Raw genomic sequence first — 22,358 nt, 5'->3', positions numbered from 1 at the left:
TTATATCTGATTTTTACATTGTTTAAAAATAAGTCATTAGTGTCTACAAAAAGTATATTTATTACATTTCAGATGACACAAATTATGTTCTCTAGACATGTGTTCTTTCTATAATTTTAGAATCATGAGCTAGATTAAATTATACCCGGGGTGCTTGGGATGCTGCTGCGCCCCCGGCTTGAAGTGGTTTCCACTATATACAGGGTTTACAGTTTGATTCAGTGGCTCTCAGCAGCCTCTCCCCTGCCCTAAAAATTGTTCCAGCACCCCTGATTATACCTCCTGATCAGATTATAATTCAGTAAAGACCTGTGTGACATTGGCTAGTCACTTGGTCTATGCTGTGCCTGAGTTCGTCATGTGTGGAATTGGGGATAGTACTGTACTTCCTACTTCACAGGGGTGTTGTAAGGAAAGCATCCATTAGTAGTTGAGCATTCAGGTACGATAGTAATGAGGGCTATGGAAATGTCTAGGTGTATAGATTTGTAGGATTTGGAATATATGCCTTAGCAGTACACTGTTTATCTATGTATATCTTTCAGTAGTTTTTGATCCATGCTATACAAATAACTAGTAAAACAGTGTTGCACTGACAGTCGTATAATTAACTCTGAGACTTTTGTTCAATAAACCCAGAGACATATTAGTTGTTAAAAGATAAATGTTGTTTTTTCTTTCTTTAAACAGTGGCAGTTCTTTATAGAGATTGCATGTGAAAGTACTGTAATTGGAGTATTTGAATTTTAAACATTTGTAATAATACAAATGTTTGTTGAAGAATTGTGTTGTGTATCTAGGTTATACCTGAAAATAAGATCTCTTCTATTGCAGTTTATTTTTTCCAGTTAAAATATTGTAATATAAAGAAACTTAAAAACACAGTTAAAAGTGGCAGATTTTTAATTTACAGATTTGCAAAAGCAAATGACCAAAAATTAGTTTCCTTTACAGATCTGTAGGTTAGTGACCATGATTATTTACTATTTACTATCTCAGTATTGGTTTTTCTGGGAAAAAGTGACTGGTTTGGCATTAATACAAAGAATATCTCTCAATAGCAAAAATAAAACATGAGTATAACTTTTGTGTTTTAAAAAATCCTCAAACAATCCCAACTTCCGCATTGTTTAAATACTTAAATATGTTATAAAAACAACCCTTATTATATTGGTATAGAAATGAGATTTTTTGTGTGTGTTTCTTTTCAGGTGTTAGTATACAATTCCTCTGTTCCCCCAGGCCTGAGGAGCCTGTTGAACATGTCACGTCTTGTTTACAAGCACTGCATACTTTACTGGATTCCCCTTGTGCTAGAATTCATATTGCAGAGGATCAGGTATAGTATATAGGCCTAATAATATGTTACTGATGTTTGAATCTCAGTGGCTTATTCTGTTTTTAGATGCGTGTGTGTGTAAGTGTTCAGTGATTTAATCTGTATTCTGTTTACTTCCTCGTCCCTGAAAATTAGAGCTGGTCCAAAACTAGAGGAAAAAACGTTACTGAAATGTAGGCAAATTCAAAATATTTTTGTTGTTTTTCAGAATGATCCAATTTTTTCTTTTTCTGTAGATTTAAGAAAAAAAATTGGTTATTACCTTAAATTTTCATTAATGATTTTTAAAAACTGACCTAGTAAAGTTAAAAACAGGAAAATAACAATAACAAAAAAGCTCCAACATTTTGCAAAACAAAAAATATGCTACAATTTTTTCATTTAGAATTTTTTTCATTAATTTTCAAAAGTAGGCAGTTTAGAAATGTTTTTTCAAAAGTTCCATTTTTAAATAAAGAACAAATTTCAATGACAAATAATAGCAGTCAAAAAAGCAGCTTTACTGGAAATATTCTTCAATCTTTATGTTCAATATCTAACTTACTAGATTCTCCTAGGGAGAGACATGAATTCTAAATTCAAGAAGGAAAACTTTATAAACAAAACTCAATATTTGTCATAGAAGAAATATATTGCTATATCTTGGAGGTAAGGGGTCTATTTAATTTGCCATGATGATTTGGTGTAGGAATAAGTGGGATCTGTAAAAAGCTTTTCCATTTTAATTGGTGACTCATGTTTAATTTTTAATAGCAATTCAGTAAATCTAAAGATCATGGCAGTGGACTTATGACCCCTTTTCTTTTCCTTAATGCCTGATAAATCACAGCAGATGATGTACCTTATGATTATCTCTGACAGAGACTGTACACTTTTGTAGAACAGAAGGCTTTATAGGGAAAGTAGTATGGAAGTCCTGTAGCAACACTGTAGACCAAATACTCTCTCTTTATTTACAATTACTTTGATTTTTGCTAGCCACAGAGTTGAGTGTGAACTATTATGTGTTGTCCCCTCCCCTGCTCTTGAGTAAGTGGCATAAACGCCACGGTCAGCCATTCAGAAGATGTTTCAGATCACATGAGCTCAATGGGCCTAATGCCACTTCTCTGAGTATCACAACCATGTCCCAGATGTATTCAAACAGTTTGTTTTCATGGGTCTTCATCCTTTAGCAGCTTTATGGTTTTACAAGGGCTTTAATTATTTATTATTTTGTGCGGAAAATACACTACTTACTCATAAATTGGGCAAAGTTAAGCTCCTGTGTGTGTGGTTGGTTACTTTGGCCATGGGAGGCTTTCCCTTCAGCATCAGATCTCCACATTCCCCAGCAGACTACATTCGTTTTCAAGCAGCTGAGGTGAAAAAATATATTGTTTAAAAAAAAAAAAGACAGTAAATTGCAAAACTCAACCAAATACATCCATTTAATACCATTAGGCTTGTGTATTGGCACACTTGCCCATTTTTAAAAAAATTTCTCCTTTTAAATCTTACCATTAAAACAGAAACGAAAGAACAATCCGACTAGCAATCCTTTGTGTTTCTCAAGTGTAAACCTCCTAAACCACAGTTTGCATGCTCTTGGGATTAAATTTAACCATTTTTGTTCTTTTAAAAAATCCCAGGTTATGGTGAGTGAAAAAGACTCACTTAGAGTAAATAAGTGATATAACAGGATAAAGGGTGGGGGCATATGCAAAAGTGATTCTCTCAGAAGTGAACTGAAAAACACAATTAGTGTGTACCAAAGAAATTGTGCTTTTTAAAACTGAGAAAAAATATTCTGTGGCTAAGAATAACAGTAGATTAACTGGAAACCATTTTTGCTGATAATTAGGGGTCTGTGAATCATTCACTTTTAATTTACATTTAAAAAAATACTTTAATTTATTCTAGCTCCTTGGTGTTGAACTTCTGAGTGTGCTGCATCGACTCTTATTGACCTGGGATCCTCCTTCAGTCCAGCTGCTAGTTACAGGAGTTGTCCAGCAGATAGTGAGAGCAGCTCAAGATTACTTGCAAGAAAAAAGGAATACTCTAAGTAAGACTTTAAAAAGAAACAAACAAACTTAAAACTGTTGTTTGCATTTGCAGAGGAAAAAAGCAACAAATTTCCTAACTGGGAGAAGAACTCAGATTTATTAAAGTGTGGTTCTTCTCTGAAAACTGACTAGGTAAAAATGGCTCCTCCTTATCCCACAGATCTGTTCAATGTATTCAGAGTTATACCTTCAGAGCATAACTGTGGGGCAGGGCAAGGTTTTACTGCTTTCTACTATCATTAGTGCTGTAGAAAGAACCAGCACAGCTTAGAGAGAGTGGAATGCATTTGTTTCCTTTTTCTGCATCAATAGAATTGTTTATTGAAGCCCAGTAAGTTACATCTTTCTAAACCCATGCATGCAGTGGGACAGCACATGTGTTCACTAAAACATCATTTGAATTCAGAGTTGCATTGGGGAATTGAGGGCATAATTACTAGACTTTATTACTGACAATGTCAAAGGAGAGGACATAGTTCGTAAGTCTGCAATTCAGAAGAAAATCTTGTAAACTGAGCACATTTGATACTAACATCATGGAGACAGTACACAGAATCCCACAGTACTATTTTTAGAGTCACGTTTCAGGTTGGAATTGCACTTGAATATTTTTTCTACAAAAACCTTAATTCATAACTGAGATAAAGAAAAAAACCGATTGTATTCATAGAATCATAGAATCATAGAATATCAGGGTTGGAAGGGACCCCAGAAGGTCATCTAGTCCAACCCCCTGCTCGAAGCAGGACCAATTCCCAGTTAAATCATCCCAGCCAGGGAAGTATTAATGTACTTCACACGACATTGTGCCTGGCAACATGCAGAAGTTGGCATCTTTTGATGATAATTTTATCACAAGGGTTTTTTAAGAAGTATGAAACACAGCAACTGTTTTCAGACATTGTAATTATTAAATTTTATCAATTTCTGGGCTCATTATGGAATTTTAAAGTCAATTGTTACAATCACAAAACCTTTAAGGCAATTTAAAGCTCCCTCAGTACATTTTAACTTTTAAAAGTAGTAGTTTTCTTAACCTGTGTGATCTGTCTGACATTATATACATTAATGTGAACCTCTAGCTCTTCTCAAAGTATTATCTACCTTCCAGTGTATTTTATCTAATATTTATTTTGGGTTCTTTACTATTTAACCAAATGTCTTTCACTGCAGATGAAGACAACATAAAGGAAAAAGAAACGTGCCTTGCGTTAGGAGAAGGTGGTGAGACTGGTGGTCTTGAGCCTGGAAAGTCTCTTGTCTTTGCAGCCATGGAACTACTAATGTTTATCCTAGTACGGCATATGCCACATCTAAGCCCAAAAATGTCAGACTCTCCAAGTCATGTTTCTGCCAAACCTCAGCTCTCTGAAGAAAGTGCTCGCCTTGTGGCTGCCACAGTTACCATCCTATCTGACCTGCCTTCTCTATGCTCTCCAGCAGGTATTCTACTATAACTTCATATGCATAAATGAATGTGTTTTATGAGAAATATAAGACAAATCCTGTAATTTGAAATGACCAAATGACACAGCAGTAACTAAAAATGTTACCTCTGTTGCAGACCACTTTAAGTGAAGCTAATTTATTGATGGTGAGGTTAGATTCTAGAGCAATTTAAGGGTGACTGCTTTTCAGGTCACGGGACATCAGGAAAATCGCAAAATCAAAACTTGCACTGTATGCCCTGTTCTTTCGAATACAGCAGAGGTCTCTCTCATGTCTGCAAGAAATTACATTGACATTGCAGATGTTTAGCACTTCTTGAGGTTGAGCCCTTAATGAGGTGCAAAGTTAATAACAATTCTAGAGAAAGTAATTTCTGAAAAATACTTGGCCTGTAGTCCAAATTAGTGATTAATGGATGGCAAATGTTTAGTTAAAAATAAAATTTTTCTACAAGCTAGCCCAGAGTCTTGCACTGCTGCCATGCAGGAGCCTATGATTTGATTCCTGGTCCCATTTTTTCTGGCTTTCAGGGATGACTGAGTAAAGGAGTGTTTGAGAAGCAGCATTACTCATTCCCTGCATCGAACAGAGCACTTCTATCATTCAGTAGTGACCTTTCAGACCAGTTAAAGAATGATACTGACAGCCGCCACAAGGAATTTTGGCCAGGTTTTCCTAGCCAGAAAGCTATCTGCCCAGACTCATGGCTTTAAGTATGAGCTGGGGGAAGGATGAGTACAAATTCTATGTCTGAGCTCTTTTTGGCTCCAATTGGGATGCAAAATAAGCCCTAATCAAGAGAAAATGATCAATTATTTAACTGTTTTTGGTGCTTTGTGGCCCCCCATTACCATAATATCTGAGCATCTCACAGTCTTTACTGTATTTATCCCTTGTGAAGTAGGGAAGTATTATTATCCCCATTTCACAGATGGGAAACTGAGGCATAAAAAGGCTAGGTGACTTGCCCAAGCTCATACAGGAAGTCTGGTGCAGAGGAAAAAATTGAACCTGCATCTCTTCAGTCCCAAACTAGTACCCTAACCACTGGACCATCCTTTCTCTCTTTAATGGATTTTTAAAAATCATTCCTTGTCAGCCTAGAGCAAATTTTTAATGGCTGAGTTATAAATCCCTGAATTGCTGACCGCTTTTTAACTACATTAGCACAAATGACTCCAAATTATGTAATTTGTCATATAATACATTTGGAATATAATAAGATGTTTCTTAATTGTTAAAATAGTATTGAATTATATTTACTACCACAGAAATAAATTATAGTACATTTTGGTATATCCGTTGCTAGCAAGAGATGTTCCACTAAGGAAATATAAAGAAGTTGTGGACTATACCTGGTGTTAGAATTAACTTCAAGAATGCACTTTATTTTTTATTTCAGGATGTATGACAATATTACCTACAATCCTGTTTCTGATTACAAGAGTACTGAAAGAAACTGCAGTAAAATCAGTGGATAATCAGGTCTCACCACCAGTCAGCGCAGCTCTTCAGGCAATAAAAACTACTGTAACTCTTCCAATGGCCAAGACTGAGGGAACTCATAAGCAATGGACCAGTCTTATCCGCAGCACTCTGGCATCTATCTTGGAATACTCCCAACCAGGTAAGCAGTTTACTCTCAACCAGTTAAGTAGATTAAAGCTAAAGCTTCTGTTATGGAGAAGTGAATGTTACGTGTTTGTATATAATATATTATAGGCTACCTATCAGTTTAGGATTATGGGGACGAAAAACTGTGATTAACATAGCATAGGTTGTAAAACAGAGAAAAAATCTAAGTGCTAACACAAGCCTGCCTAAACACACTGCATTATAGTGAACTGTATATATAATGTATACAATGTATGTAATGCTGAATACAATGCCGATTTTAGAATAATACAGCCTTATCTCAGGGCAGCACACTCCACCTTCATCCTTGTTGACCTCTCAGCTGCCTTTGGCAATATTGATCATACTCTCTTTCTTGAAATCCTGTCCTTACTTGGCTTTTACAAATCAGTTCTCTTCTACTTCTCCACTCATTTCCTCAGTGTCTTTTTCAGCAGGCCTCCCACTCCTCTCCTGTTTCTATAGGTCTCTCACAGGGCTTGGCACACTTACATTCTGTTTCTGCACATTTTCTTTAGGTAACCTCATCAACTCACACAGCTTCAACTACCATCTCTGTACCTTTGACTCACAAGTTTACCTCTCCATTCCTGACCTGTCTCTCTTCTGCCAATTCTGCATCTCAGCCTGTCTCTCTGAAAACTCCTGGATGCCTCACAACCAAGTTAACAGCTTGTCTTCCTTTCCAAACCCTTCCTCACTTTCTGTTACTGTTGACAATCCATCCTCCCCCATGTCACCCACGCCCATAAACTAGGAATCATCTTTGATTATACCCCTCTTTTCCTTTTACCCCATTTTATCTGCCTGCCCAGAGAGACTCAGATCCAAAATGGCACATAGGGAGAGAGCCACTGTCTCAGGTAGGCAGAGCCATAATTGTATCGAGCTGTATGCAGTAGATCAAACTCAATACCTGGAATTGTGGTTCAAGGAAACTGGAAGCCAGTGGTGCTTTAGGAGAATCGTATAATAGGCTTCATGTAGTCTTCATCATAGTGAGCATTACAGTAGTAATTCAGTGTGAAGGTAGTAAAGGCATGGACGACTGTGGCAAATTCACACCAGAGAATTGATCACAATATAGTCTAGCATAATACAGAGGGGTAAAAGACTAGCCACTGATATCACCAGGGAATCAAACAGAAGTGAGGCCCCAAAAGCATCTCCAGATTTTAAATCTCCTTGACAAAGGATTGAGTGACCCTTTCAGTAATGGGAAAAACCATACCCCTGCCACAACCCCTAGATGCTTCCCGTGACCTACCAGCAGCATCTCCATCTCGTCTGCACTGACTTGAGCCAGCTTCCTCTGATCCAAGCGTCTTCTCTGCCCTAGAAGAACAAAGGGCGGTACAATCCATGTTTTCTGACCCAAAAGAGAGATCCAGAGATGCACGTCATTTACCTACCGCAAGTATCTCGGCCAAAACGATCTCACTACACCCCCAAATAGCCTGAAATATAGATAGAACAGGAGAGCGGGGTGGGAAGAGTTGGCAGAAGCGGTCATGTGAAATCTGAAGGGACAAAAGAGTAATTACACAATGCCATCCTTTAGGATCGTTGAGCAGAAACAATAATTGGATTAAGTTTTCCAGGCCAAACCCATATTAATTTTCAGTGGCCTCTTTAATTACGTCTCATCAAACTTCTCTCTCCCAACTTCACCTTGGCTCAAGGGCCTTCAAGCTCCCATTTCCACAAGCACCACTGACGCTTATTGTAGACCTTTTGTGGATTTTAGGAGATTTCATTTAACTCCTTGCAAGGTGCAAGGGTTTGCATGCCTTCAGTTCACTTTTCAGGACAGAATGAAGTTGCACACTTCACCAGTTTAGCAAAATGGACGGTGTGATTTTCACAGGCTTATTAACACCGTCAAATCATAACTGATTTTCAGCAGAACGCTCCAGAACCCTTCTCCTTAGTGCAGGCTATTCCCATACTAGATTTTAGGTTTTTACATCCCAACCATTTCAGCTGCAGAGGCTGTTTTGAAAGGGTTTGCAAGAGACTTGGTTGTAATGGGGACAGCATTATGTTTTTTCCACCATCTTTCTGCTCAAAAATAGCATAGTTGTATTTGCTAAAACTTTAAAAACAATAAAAATATATCTGTGGTTAGAGACCAAGCATGAATAATTTTGGCTGCATAGGTGGAAATTTCAGGAAGTTTTAAGCAGTTTAAAAGAGAGGATTAGACTAGAGTTAATCATCTTAAACAATCTCAACTATATCAGTCACTACCACTAATAGTTAAAATGTGACTCTGGTAGTGGTGAATAGACATGTATTTGAGTGTAACTGAAGTCTTTTCAAGTACATCTCTTTGTTGTGAATTATTCTAGTACATTAGGATTTACTAAACAAACTCTAAAACCTTTTCACAATAAGCTCAGCCTTTTCTTTTTGTTTTTCAGAGGGCACCAAGTCTATTCTTGATGAAGTAAGCATGCTTACAGCGATTGCTCTTTTCCTTTGGTCTGCAAGTACAGAAATAATTGGAGTGCTGTCCTTACAGAACGGCTGCATTAACAGATTTAAAAATGCATTGAATTCCTGCGATCCTTGGGTAAGCTCATCATGTGGAAGCGTGCACAATATTTTAAATGGTTGACATAAAGTAACTAGGAATAATGTTACATTTTCTGAAATCTATAATTTCTTCACTTCAAAAAGTAACCAGATCCTGCTTGTCAAATTAACAAATTAACCATCACAACTATTGCCTCAATGGCAATTATAACAAAACTTGGCACTTCTGAAGTAGGATTTTCAAGTTACTTGTGCCAAATTCTTGATTTATATGGATTTATAAAAGTTACATCTTTGTTAATATAAGAAATTTTAGGAAGGAAAAGACCACTGGGCCAAAAAAATCTAGACCTTCTCTGGTTTATTTAATACTACTTCCTCATAATGCTACTCAAACTCCTGTTTCCATAGATAAAGATTAAGGCCCAAATTTGCTGTGATTCTCCTACTTATATATGTACAAAATTTGTGTTTGTTACTTACATGGGGGAGGGATAGCTCAGTGGTTTGAGCATTGGCCTGCTAAACCCAGGGTTGTGACTTCAATCCTTGAGGGGGCCATTTAGGGATCTGGAGCAAAAATTGGGGATTGGTCCTGCTTTGAGCAGGGGGTTGGACTAGATGACCTCCTGAGGTCCCTTCCAACCCTATGATTCTATGAAAACCCATTTTGAGTGTGCAGTTCAGGGATGCAGTTATCTGATTTGCACGTGCATATCATTTCAGAAGTCCTCTGAAAATGGTTACTTATTTGTCGCAAACTCATTTATGCTTTTTGTTTTGTCTTCTCTTTAAATTATCTTTTCAACTAGTCCATTGCAAAAGCGATAAATTGTAGCCTGACTTGGCTCAGACATGCTCAGTTAGCATGAAGTGAAACATAATTGCCATGTAGAAATCAGTTTGTTGGAGCAATTATACAGATGTGCAGATAGGAGCTTACAAAGTGTAATTTTAGGTGAAAGAATGTTTCCCAAACTCATGTGTAACAGAAGGTCTTGTAGTCCCAAAGTCAGAGAACTCACTTTATGCCAGGACAGATACCTGTTCACCAGTTGGAGAAATTGTTGGGTTAGGGACTGAAGCCTCCCCAGGGCCCCTTTTTGTGACTTCTTGTTTGATGGACTCCACCTGTTTGCTCTTCCTCCCCCACAGGTAGAGCTTTTCTCATCACCAGAGAGACAGTTAACAATTCACACAATATTATCTGTCACATCCAATTTACAGTTGCACTTAAACTGAATACTATTTGCTTGAAAGGAACAATGAAGAGAGAGAGACTAGAGGAAGTAAAGGGAGATGATATAAAGAAAATGATCATCAATTCTTCTCTTACCTAAGCCAGGGCTGCACTGAGCTGACTAGTATTGGTTATAAAGGTTAAAGGTTGGCAGTGGTAACTTACCATGTTATAGTGTCCCTTCTCCAGGCTCTCTGAGTAATGACAAGATATCTAAAAGAGAACTACTTTCCCTGTGCTCCTTCTTTAGGGGAGTGGGCGCGGGAGGAGAAAATTCTGTCCATGTCTAAGAAAGAACTGCCTTTTATAGGCCAATTCTTTGCTCCCTCCCCCCCCCCCCCCCCAATCCAGTTATATAGATGAATTATTATCTCCAAACTTTATTTTTTGATGTAGGTCTGAACTTCTTCCTCTATTTTCTCTACTGTTCTTGGGGTTTTCCTGTAGGTTTTCTGTATAATGTTTCCCCCACACAGGCACTCAGAGATTTCCTGAGGAGAAAAATATAAAAAAAAGCATGCCATATTTAGGCATTTAGAACTCTAGTCCACCTGAGAGTCCTTCTCTGCAGTGGAGTCATCTGTTTCCAGATTGAACTGGGGTCTTATGCTCTGTCACTGTTCAGCAGTTTACAAAAGCTTGACTTGCTGGAGTTCTTAAGGTGGGAAACAGTTTGAGACCATGTCTCTTCTTCTAGTTCAATAGTCACACCTACAGGAGCTCCTGATAGAGACAATGGAGAGGGGAGTGTCTAGTGGGCTGAGAAGGAGCCTTTACATCTATCCCTATTTAGCTCTGTACAGAGACTGACAACAGGAGAAGTTCCTTTCTCCCCTCCGTTTTTAAGGAAGTTCTCTGCCTTTCTCATCTAGCCAGTAATGAACACTCTCCTAGCACAGTTTTGGTAACAGAGAGCAGCGTAATATCAGCCATACTGTGTCCATACTTTGTTTTGTATGTACACAAGGGAAATATACTCTGGATTGCATTGTATTATTTATTTTATTTTTTCAATATATAAAATGACAACTACAGCAGCTCCTAGGTGGGCACACATTAATGATAAACGGACATACATTTAAAAATACGCTGAAATGACATAAAATAGTGAATTCTTTAAAAATACTCGTACCACCAAAGACTAGTGCTCCACCACTGAAACAACAGCCTCAGGCAAAAGCCTGAACGGATAACTATGCTTTATATTATACCCTTCCGTTAGGAAACTCAGGCTTTGTTGGACAAACAGAAGTGAATTGCAGAATCAAGAGCTCTCAGCTAAGAAGCCTTTGTCCCTTCATTCCATTCTGGGAACCTTTGATTTCAGAAAGAGCTCTACAGACTCCAAAGTGGATTCAGGCCCTGATCCTGCAACATTAGAGTTAATGGAAGCTTTGTCATTGACTTCAGTGAGTGTAGGATCAGCAAAAATTCTACATTTGAGAATAGATTAAAAGAACTGTGGACCAAATTCTGCTATCAAAAGCTGTCATAGGGGTCCTGCTGAAGTCTATGAAAGCTTCTACCTGCAAATGTGAAGATTTTGTTCTTAAATATGTGCAGTTTAAACAAAAGCTAATGAAAGGGTGTGTGGTAAGTCACTTCAAGAATTTGAAGAATCGAAACAACAAGGATGGAAGAATATTATTTATAGTGGTACGGGAGTACAAATTGAAGTAACCAGTTGAAACTGGTCCCAGAATTTAGGCTGAATATCAGGAAAAATGTTCTGAAATGGAAATTTTAGACAGCATCCAAATGGAAGTTGAGGAAGCTCCAACACATTGGGGGCCTCCAAATCTGAATTATACAGAGCACTATCAAATCCGTTGCAAGGAATTAATCCTGCATGGATAGCAAGATAAACCAGGTAACCTAATAGGTCTCTTTCATCCTTACTTTCTATGAATCTACAATCTATAATTTTAATTTGTAATCTTATCTATACTTCCAAGTTTTCTGCACCCCAAAATGTGATCAGTGTCAGATTGATCTTCTCACAGGTCATTAATACATTGAATAATACAGCTCAAAGTCCCTTTGGGACCCTGCTTGATAACTGACCCTATGAGGTGTTATAAATATGTCCAACTTCGTAGCCTGCGTTTTGGATTATCATATGGTATTCAAGGCCATATCTCTCCAATTTGTCTGAGATTCCTATGTAGTATTTTGGAAAAATCCCTTTTAAATGCCAAATCAAATACATTCACTGAGTTCTCCTTATTGACACCATTTTAGAATATAAAGGACATCAACTTAGTTTTCCATGACCTATGTTTTGTAATTACCTTAATCTACTCTAATACTTTTTTTTAGGCTGTGGGGACCCCTTTGCCTTTGTGGAATTGGAAGGGAACTTCAAATGACTCCTCAGATACATCCAGTGTTATTGCTAGTAGTTGTTGTTTATGGAGTCAGCTCCCTGTGGACTCTAGAATGCATCCCATATGGCTGATTAGTATGTTGTTAACTATTCTTTAACTTTCCTATCTTACCTAGCTTCACTTAATCATTGCTCTCTTGTTTCCTGCATTTGTTTCCTAGTTGCACTCCTTTTTCTTGTATTGAAAACTGAGTAACAGTATTTTTAGCAGCTGAGCCAGCTGTTAGTCTTTTGCTGTTTTCCGCCAATTTCAGTGGTCTTTTTCCTTTATTTCCTCCAAGCATTTTTATGTTCACACAAATATATGATGGATTGTATTGCCAACCGCCAAGCCAATATACAAATCAATAAAATGTACTTATCTTGATTAGGTTCAAGCCAAGTGTTATCAGCTTCTACTTTCTGTATTCCAACACACCAACCGTGCCCTGTCAACTCCATACATCCATTCATTGGCACCAATAATGGTTGAGAAACTGAAAGCTGTAGAAAGTAATCGTCCAAACAGCAACACAGAGCTTTTAGCAGTCCAGGAAGGAATTAAAGTCCTTGAAACATTGGTTGCCCTTGGTGAGGAGCAGAATAGTAAGTATCTTTTTTTCTGTAGAACACTAATAACTCTGAAATACAACCTTTTACATCAGGAATGTTGTAGTTAGGGATATGGTGGTGGAGGTGATACATTTACAATGGTGTTTGAAATGAGCATTGGCCTGCTAAACCCAGGGTTGTGAGTTCAATTCTTGAGGGGGCCAGTTAGGGATGTGGGGCAAAAATTGGGGATTGGTCCTGCTTTGAGCAGGGGGTTGGACTAGATGACCTCCTGAGGTCCCTTCCAACCCTGATATTCTTTGATTCTATGATGCAAAAACCTGTGATTGTATTATAGCTTTACATGACAAGGGCTGTTGTATGCCAGGATTGCACTAGCACTCTTTCCTCTTGTGGTTGTAAAGACACCTTCCAAATGTGGTGTAGTATTGTTGTCTTGTGCCTGCATATGGAAAAAAGTAATAGAGAGCTGCAAACTGCTCCAGTTGTTATCTCTTTCACTACTGACCATTTTAGCACACGGATTGCCTATTGATCTAGGTATTTCTACCAATACTACACCCATCACCAAAGTTATTTGATTATCCTGAGAAACAGCTATGCTGGGTTTGGAAGGGCTGTTTGAAATTGTGGGCAAGTCTGAAAAGAGTAACATCAATTTCTTTCTCCAGAAAAGAATATTCATATAATATCTTAAAATTCAGTTAAGTTAAAAATGAATCTGCATTCGGAGACCGATTGACACCCCAGAGACAAATGTAAATAAGATTACTGTTTTCAACGTATTCCCCAGTGATATTCATCCACATTAAAAACAAAACCCCCACATACAATTGGCAGAACTTACTCAGAAGCCACTCTGGTTTTGGAATAGGTGAGCTGAGCAGGTGTGAAATGATAGACTAGTAGAAATGTGTGGGGGAAAGTCTGTCCAACATCTGATTTTTGTTAACATTAGTTAGAGCCAAGCATATCAGTCCCCCTACTTACATGAGAGCTCAGTTCACATTTATCCCAAAATATAAGAACATAGTGAGTAATATTCTGATCAATCCTTTAACCAAAAATGTTTATTATGAACTTAAAATTTATAGTCTAACATAATTATTTATTTTAAGCAAAATAAAGCTGTAATTAGATTATTCAAAAAATCAGCAGCTATGACTGCTTTAGTTTACTTTTTCTTCTTTTCCAAGAACAGTCTCTTCCTTGGGTTGCTATCTCATCCGATCTCACAAGCTAAGCACACTTGGGCTTGTCAGAACTTGGATGGGAAACTTTCAGAGTCCTGGCAATTTAGTAGATGACTCTCTTCTGAGTCTTTGAGCCAGTGCACCAACACAAGGGGCACTGTTCGATTGGAGGTATAATCTTTCAAACAAGAACTAAGATCCTAACCAACCGTAGTCACTAAAGATACCAGGAAGCTCTTCACAAAAGTAACGATAATAAATACTAATACTTTGTGTTTACATAGCATCTTTTATTTGGGGCTCTCAAAGTACTATACAAACACACTTCGATCCCCCTGTGTGAGAGATTAATAGTATGCCCATTTTACAGATGGGGAAACAGATGCATAACAAGAATAAGTGATTTGCTGAAAATCACGGAATGAGTCAGTGACAAAGACCGGGTCTAGAATGCAGGAATTCTGATTCATAAAATCCTTACTCTCACCACTAAACCATACATTCAGAGTAAGAGGTATGCCAGTGTCCTAGTCAAATTCCAAACATGGTAGCTATATTATCCTACTAATACTTATATTTCCCTGCTGCATTTTCAAACTGATATGGAGGTACTCTTCAGTTTGTGTCCTAAACTGGTATGTCATACTCCCCATGATGGCTGCTTTACAAAAGTAAGATGAAAGTGATTTCTCAATCTGTAAAGTCCTGTAGGATCCTTTGAGGTACAAGATGCTCTAGCAGTTTAACACATTTAGCAGTGAGCGCTATCAGGCTTTGCCCTAATCTCCCCAGTGAAGTGGCTGGAACAGAACTGAAGTGTATTAAACACAAGAAAATGTGGAATACAGCCAAATCCTACACTGGCCAGGAAAAAGACTGGATGTCCTGAAAAAAGGTCTTCTGCATTTTAGACTCCTTTGATTTTATTATATTATTGCTGTGTTTGTTTTCAACTTTGATTGTAATGGTTCTTTTATAGGAACAGTATTATTGCCACAATTAATTTTCCATATAGTTTTAATTTCTAATCTATTATGCTTTTTTCTTTTCTCACTTTCAGGAGTCCAGTTGCTTGCTCTTCTAGTTCCAACTCTGATCTCTTATTTACTGAATGAAAATGCTTTTGCTTCTGCATCTACAGTATCGAAAGATCTTCATGAATTTGCACTCCAGAATTTAATGCACATTGGTCCCCTCTACCCTCATGCTTTCAAGACAGTAATGGGAGCTGCTCCTGAATTGAAAATACGTCTAGAAACTGCAGTCCGTGCAAGTCAGGCCAGCAAAGCAAAAGCAGCTGCCAGGCAACCACCACCCACAATACATTCTGTCCCAACAATTAAACTTAAAACTAGCTTTTTTTGAATTATTTTGAGTTATTATTTTTAGGATCATACCTACAATTAAAAGTCAGAAGCACTACATCATTCCTTATGTGCTACTGCATATATGTCTGTATTTTGCATTGTTTGTATGTCAGAAGCAATCTAATAGCTTTATGTGTAATTACTTGAAATTTGTGCATTATAAGGGAAGTAGCGTTACAAGTATTTATATAGATTTTTAAGAAATTGAATTTGTTTGATCATATTTGTGAATCTATGTTATAAATTATCCACCAAAAAAGTATCATCTGTCCTACTAAATTGTGTTTATTTTTAGAATACTGAGTCAAATCTTGCAAATGCAAGTGTTTTTAAAAGCTAGTTAATGCTATCCCACTGTTGTACCAGCACACTAACACAGCAGGGTTGTAGTGGGTGGAGAAACCAGTGTTCAGTATTTACTATTTATCTTTGGAAATTTCAGGTGTAATAATCACTTTTTTCATTTAAAAAAGAACCCCACAAACCTGGTGAAGTTGGGGCGTATCAAACCTATAATTCATTTCAGGTCATATGAAATACAAAAAATCAGGAGTTGGAAAAGATTGCAGTCTTTTCCAAGATAAACAATCAAACATGCTGTCAAAATAAGATGTTATTAACTGTGTGGTATATCTCTTTCAGATCAGTTTCCATGCCTGAGAGTTAATAAAAGGATTCAAAGAACCAACACCCTCCCCCATCTCTCACTAAGATAAATAAAAAGATGCACTGGAAATAAGGTTTATAAATAGGACCATATTCCATCTCCATTTCTGTGGCTCTGGAATTTGCCTGTTGCAAAGGTTCCTGTGGTAAACTTTTCCTACTCTGCCCAGATCCCACAGTTCAGTGTTATGCTTACTTTGCCTGGATTCTCAGACAGAGGAAAGAGAACTGTTACCTGCTACAAGATTTGACTATAATGGGAGCCATTGGGCTGTTTCTCCTGCCAGACTTCACAAGGGGCTGGTGGAGAACCTTCTTCCTGCAGCCATAGGGAGTTTGCCAGAGCTCTCTAACACCTTTCTTAGTGTCAGGAAGAGGTGGAAGACATAAAGCCATATACTCTGTGCATATCAGACCTACAATTTCTGGCAAGGGTCCTGATTTATTCGATGCAATAGTGCTGTTTTCCTTGGTAAACTGGGAATTGTGCAACATTGTGAAATATACAGGAAAATACTGAAGTACAGTATTTGTATTGAATTATATGTTAATGCCTCTGTTCCTATCCATTTTAATAGTCAATTGAAATCTCTGCATTTTAATGTTTTTTACACTGCTTTAGAATTCCCAGTTTGCCACATAAATCAGGGGCCTTTCCTATATAGGTTTGTTGTGTCATACAACCTATAAGGCTTTCATAATGAATGTAGGTATGTTTCTATCCCTCCATCTTTGCTGTTCATTCACGTGTTCCTGTAACAAGTCAATGTACAAGTTATTTATAAAATTTGAGAAGTGGATCCTAAAATTTCTATTGTTTGAACCTCACAATAGGAAATGAGTAGTAATCAGAATTTAATTGTATGATTAATATTTGGCTGAAATAGGTATGGATTCTGATCTTGCCGAAGGCATTTACCCATCTCTTTCTTCTAAATAGCCACTGTGATAGCCCTTCCTTTGAGCGTCTATGCAAGGGGAAGGGAAAGATCAACTGTAATGAAAACCAATTAACTAAGAACAAGGTAGTTCTTTCACCCTGTCACAGTTAGTTTATGCAAACCCTTTAACATAACGTTATGTTTAGAAAAGTTTTTAATTCAGAATTGTTCTTGACCATTATTCAAGATCACAAAGAATGGTGTGAGCCCTATGTTCCTGCAAACAGTTATGATAGGATGTATCTTTACTCCCACACTTTGTTCCACTAACGTAATAGGACTAGACATGAGTGTAAAGACACATGGAGTAATGAACTGTTTATAGAATGAAGCCCAAAGTGAGCAGGTCCTCAAGGAATCAATTCTGAAGCACTTAGAGGAGAGGAAAATGATCAGGAACAGTCACTATGGATTCACCAAGGGCAAGTCATGCCTGACTAATCTAATTGCCTTCTATGATGAGATAATTGGCTCTGTGGATGAGGGGAAAGCAGTGGACGTGTTATTCCTTGACTTTAGCAAAGTTTTTGACATGGTCTCCCACAGTATTCTTGCCAGCAAGTTAAAGAAGTATGGGCTGGATGAATGGACTATAAGATGGATAGAAAGCTGGCTAGATTGTCGGGCTCAAGGGGTAGTGCTTAATGGCTCCATGTCTAGTTGGCAGCCGGTATCAAGTGGAGTGCCCCAAGGGTCAGTCCTGGGGCCGGTTTTGTTCAGTATCTTCATTAATGATCTGGAGGATGGTGTGGACTGCACCCTAAGCAAGTTTGCAGATGACACTAAACTGGGAGGAGAGGTAGATACGGTGGAGGATAGAGATAGGATACAGAGGGACCTAGACAAATTAGAGGATTGGGCCAAAAGAAATCTGATGAGGTTCAACAAGGACAAGTGCAAAGTCCTGCACTTAGGACGGAAGATTGCCATGCAGTGCTACAGACTAGGGACCAAATGACTAGGCAGCAGGTCTGCAGAAAAGGACCTAGGGGTTACAGTAGACGAGAAACTGGATATGAGTCAACAGTGTGCCCTTGTTGCCAAGAAGGCCCATGGCATTTTGGGATGTATAAGTAGGGGCATTGCCAGCAGATTGAGGGACGTGATTGTTCCCCTCTCCAACATTGGTGAGGCCTCATCTGGAGTACTGTGTCCAGTTTTGGGCCCCACACTATAAGAAGGATGTGAAAAAATTGGAAAGCGTCCAGCGGAGGGCAACAAAAATGATTAGGGGACTGGAACACATGACTTATGAGGAGAGGCAGAGGGAACTGGGATTGTTTAGTCTGCAGAAGAGAAGAATGAGGGGGGATTTGATAGCTGCTTTCAACTACCTGAAAGGGGGTTCCAAAGAGGATGGCTCTAGACTCTTCTCAGTGGTAGCAGATGACAGAACGAGGAGTAATGGTCTCAAGTTGCAGTGGGGGAGGTTTAGATTGGATATGAAGAAAAACTTTTCCACTAGGAAGGTGGTAAAGCACTAGAATGGGTTACCTAGGGAGGTGGTGGAATCTCCTTCCTTAGAAGTTTTTAAGGTCAGGCTTGACAAAGCCCTGGCTGGGATGATTTAGTTGGGGATTGGTCCTGCTTTGAGCAGGGGGTAGGACTAGATGGCCTCCTGAGGTCCCTTCCAACCCTGATATTCTATGATTCTATGAAAGAGTGGCAGCAAAGAATTATTTGTTTTATTCTTCCTTTCTATACATAATGATTAAGTTAATTAAAATTTACAATATAATTCATAATTTCAAAGCTGAAACACTAAAAGCTCGTTTGAATAAAAAAGTACAAGCCTTTTAACATTTCATTAGAGAAGGCAAATTTCAAAATAAATGTCAGCAAGATTTTTAGAGAAACCATACAAACATGTAAAACAGCTGGAAGTGAGAAAAACAATATGATGTGCTTTCTCTCATTGTTTCAAGTTAGTTTATGCTTACTGGGTTCCTATCCATGCCATGCAACAAACATCCCAATGAAATTTCTGGATTTTTTTTGTTGTGCATTGAGGACATGTCTTCCCTTCTGTCATGAGCTTTCTGCCAGTTTCTCTCTGCCTTGCCTGAATTAGCAGCAAGAATTCTTGTTGTTGCCTCCTAATTTCCCCTAAAATAGTCTTGTTTTACCCTAGCACTTTTTTTCCAGTCAGAATTGAATTTCTTACTAAACAAGATGGCTGGAAACTCAGAAAAGACAAAGAAACAACTCTTAAAATGCAAGTTTAGAGCCAGCCAAGCAATAGTGGGAAGCTGTAGGAAGCCAGTTAAAAAAAAGTAAAATACGCAAAAAATGTTAATTGACAGGAAAAAAGACAGAAAGAGATTGAGGGATAAGGGAAAGGCAGATGCAGATGAAAAGAGAGGCTTTTTCTCCACCACATACAGACAAACTGGGTTCTCATGCTCATTTAGAAACAAACGCCTCAAGTTTTCCATCTACATTGTCCTGTCCTTTTCCTGCTCCTCAGGAAAAAAATGATTTTATATAATAATCTGGCACTAAACTACATTTGATTAAAAGGCGAAGTAACTTGGCATGCCTTCCTCGCTTTTGTTCTTCCTCTCTTTTCCTCTCTCTGCCTTTCCCAGGTTTCATGGTCTTTTTTCGGTGTCTGTTTTCCCCTGAATTAACTTCTTTCCACTTCCCCTCTCCATTTTTCTTCTCTCTCTCTACTCCTTCCTGTTTTTCTCACTGCGCTCCTTACTTTTGCTCCCTTTCTTGCTCCCTATGAGCTTGGTTTTCTCCAGCTCTTATTTTCTCTCACCTCTCCTGCTTTTTCCATCTTCTTTGCTATCCCTCATTCTCCTTTTCTCTCTCTCCATGCTCCTTCAGTTTTTTTTCCCACTCAGGCTTACAGCCCGGCAAGGAAGCAGGCAAGTACTGGCCTTCTGAAGAATAGATGCCCATCAGCGAACCAGAAATACTTGTTTGAGAAGCTCAGCAACACTCCTAGTCTGTACAAAATATGGTGAAGGCTCTGGGACTACTCAGTGCCTTTACCACTGATGGGCCTGTACAAATGCTCAGCTTATGCCAAGACAGCATCATTGGTGACATATGGGTCTGTTGCTTACAGAGTTTGCAGCATTTTTAGTGGCATCACATGTTCTCAGCCTTTTTAGCTTTCTTCTGGATTTGGCAATGCCATTCCTTTTCAGCAAGGCTCCTTTCATTAATATCTCTATGTGAATCTGTAGTAGATCTCTGAGTGGGCCCAGGCTATGAGATAGGAAGCAAAGCCTCACACTGAGGGCCATGGCAGCTGCAGCAGAGTAGGAGGCTCTGGCTCTCCTCCTCCTCAAACACCAGCTGGTGAATCCATCGCTTAGGCCCAGCTTCTCTAGAGGAGCCAATTTTAGAAGTTTAGGCTCCCACTGTCCTTTCAGAGGAGGCTGTGGTTCCCATGAGACTTCCTGCAATGTGGTCCAGTGACCTTCCTCAGCATTCCCCTTTTAGGGAGAACAGAGCTTCCAGGACAAGCTTCCTTCTACTGCAGTTCTGTGGGGTGGCTTTACAGGTCTCAGCACTCCAGCTTTTTCTTCTGCTGCAGGGAAGAGCAGTCTTCAGAAGATCCTCCTGTGCTGAACCCTTACAGCACCTGAGGCTGGGGAGGCGGGGACTGCGGTGCACTATAATTTTCAGTGCCCCAGTTCCCCGTCTCCATCCCCTTACAGTTGAGGAAAATGGCCCTTTCTACTCCAGCCATTTTTTAATACTGTAGTTTTGTAACATGCTGGCTAAGCCCATGTCTACACTACAAAATTGTCAACCAACACACAGCCACTGCCGTTATTAAATTGCTTGTGTGCACATGCTTGGCTCCTTGTGTTAGTGGTGCACATCCTCATCAGGAGCACTTTAATCTATTGTATTGTCAGTGTGGAGCATAGTGGGATAACTCCTGAAAGCCAATAACAATGCAGTAACGCTGAGGCTGTGTTGAACTAACTACCTTGACTGACTTAACACCACCTCCTCAAACAGTGTAACTAAATCAGCACAGAGAGGCACTTATGTTAGTGGGAACCAAATTTAAGCGAAGGCTGCTTACGTTGACCTAACCGTGTAGGGGGTGTAAACTGAGCCTCACTGTGTTATCTCCCTCCAGAACCTAGTCTTCAGTGGCTACTGTAACCAGTGAACAGACTTGCTTCACTACCTCCCATGGTAAAGGCTGTTGAAGGTCCTGAGTAGAAAGTGCCTGTACGGTGGATGCATCACTGATCAGACCTGCCTTAGCTTTATACAAAGTTGTATGAAGCTGCTCTTGCAGAAAATCTTACCATGCAGCCGAGAAAGTGATTATTTGGATACAACTGCCAGCCTCGGTCTCTGACTGTCCTCTGTTCCAAAGTGTGCCACCCAGCCTTACAGCGGCCAGGAGCAGTTCTCGTGGTTAAAGGCTGGGGTGAGAAATGGTTAATTTCCTCTGGAATTCGTACATGTCCCACGATCCTGCTAACGTTTGTGGCTCTGTACGTCTGTCTGATGCCCCTGTCATGGGCCTCTGCCAGCTCCCAGGGAGACAAGGCCTGGGGGGAGAGGAGTTGGTTTTCGGGGGAGGGTTACGTGGATTCTCTCCTCCAGCCCCTGCTTTTGCGGGGTGGGAGGAGCGGAAGTGGGTGAGGGTCTGCCTGGAAGGCGCCTGCTGACTCCCAGCTCCTGGGGGCAGAGCACTTGTCTGCGGAGGTGACGCAGGGATGTTTTCCCAGTTACTCTAGTGTGACTTCCGTTTCTCACAAGTGGGGAGCAGTCGGCGACCGAGGGCGGGACAGAGTCCGACCCGGCCCTGTCTGCGCTCAGCTCCCCGGCAGAATGGCCCCAGAACTACATTTCCCAGAGTACCGCGGGCCGGGCCGGTGCGGATCGCGCGCTGGAATTGTCCCCGCCGGGCCCCGGTAGCAGCCGGCGGGGGCGTCCTGTCAGGCGGTGACGGCGGGCGGGCGCGCCCAGGTTGTTGCTGCTGCTGCCGGGACGCGGCGGTTGCGGGCGGCGGCTCCGGCC

At 39.6% G+C, this 22,358-nt stretch overlaps 1 protein-coding gene and 1 long non-coding RNA gene across 4 annotated transcripts in view; one reads left to right on the top strand and one right to left on the bottom strand.

Annotated features, from left to right (window-relative positions):
- Positions 1 to 17,207, top strand: part of HEATR5B (HEAT repeat containing 5B) — a 95,750-nt gene extending 78,543 nt beyond the window's left edge. For all 3 annotated transcript variants that reach the window (XM_074949000.1, XM_074948999.1, XM_074948998.1), the window contains 7 exons: positions 1,212 to 1,339; positions 3,242 to 3,386; positions 4,561 to 4,830; positions 6,239 to 6,463; positions 8,895 to 9,046; positions 13,007 to 13,220; positions 15,441 to 17,207. In XM_074949000.1, the coding sequence (XP_074805101.1) occupies positions 1,212 to 1,339; positions 3,242 to 3,386; positions 4,561 to 4,830; positions 6,239 to 6,463; positions 8,895 to 9,046; positions 13,007 to 13,220; positions 15,441 to 15,745 (1,439 nt within the window). In that variant the 3' untranslated portion in view covers positions 15,746 to 17,207. The remainder of the gene's footprint in view (positions 1 to 1,211; positions 1,340 to 3,241; positions 3,387 to 4,560; positions 4,831 to 6,238; positions 6,464 to 8,894; positions 9,047 to 13,006; positions 13,221 to 15,440) is intronic.
- On the bottom strand, positions 965 to 22,293 carry LOC141985158 (uncharacterized). The gene is made up of 5 exons (XR_012638878.1): positions 21,638 to 22,293; positions 7,884 to 7,991; positions 7,739 to 7,806; positions 2,579 to 2,697; positions 965 to 1,569 (listed from the first exon to the last, which is right to left on the bottom strand). It is a non-coding gene; the product is annotated as an uncharacterized LOC141985158 (long non-coding RNA).
- Between the last annotated feature and the right edge of the window lie 65 nt (positions 22,294 to 22,358).

The sequence above is a fragment of the Natator depressus genome, chromosome 3 (assembly GCF_965152275.1).
Source record: "Natator depressus isolate rNatDep1 chromosome 3, rNatDep2.hap1, whole genome shotgun sequence".
Classification (NCBI taxonomy): domain Eukaryota; kingdom Metazoa; phylum Chordata; order Testudines; family Cheloniidae; genus Natator; species Natator depressus.
The sequence above is the reverse complement of the archived record's forward strand: the minus strand, read 5'-3'. Positions and strand labels throughout refer to the sequence as shown.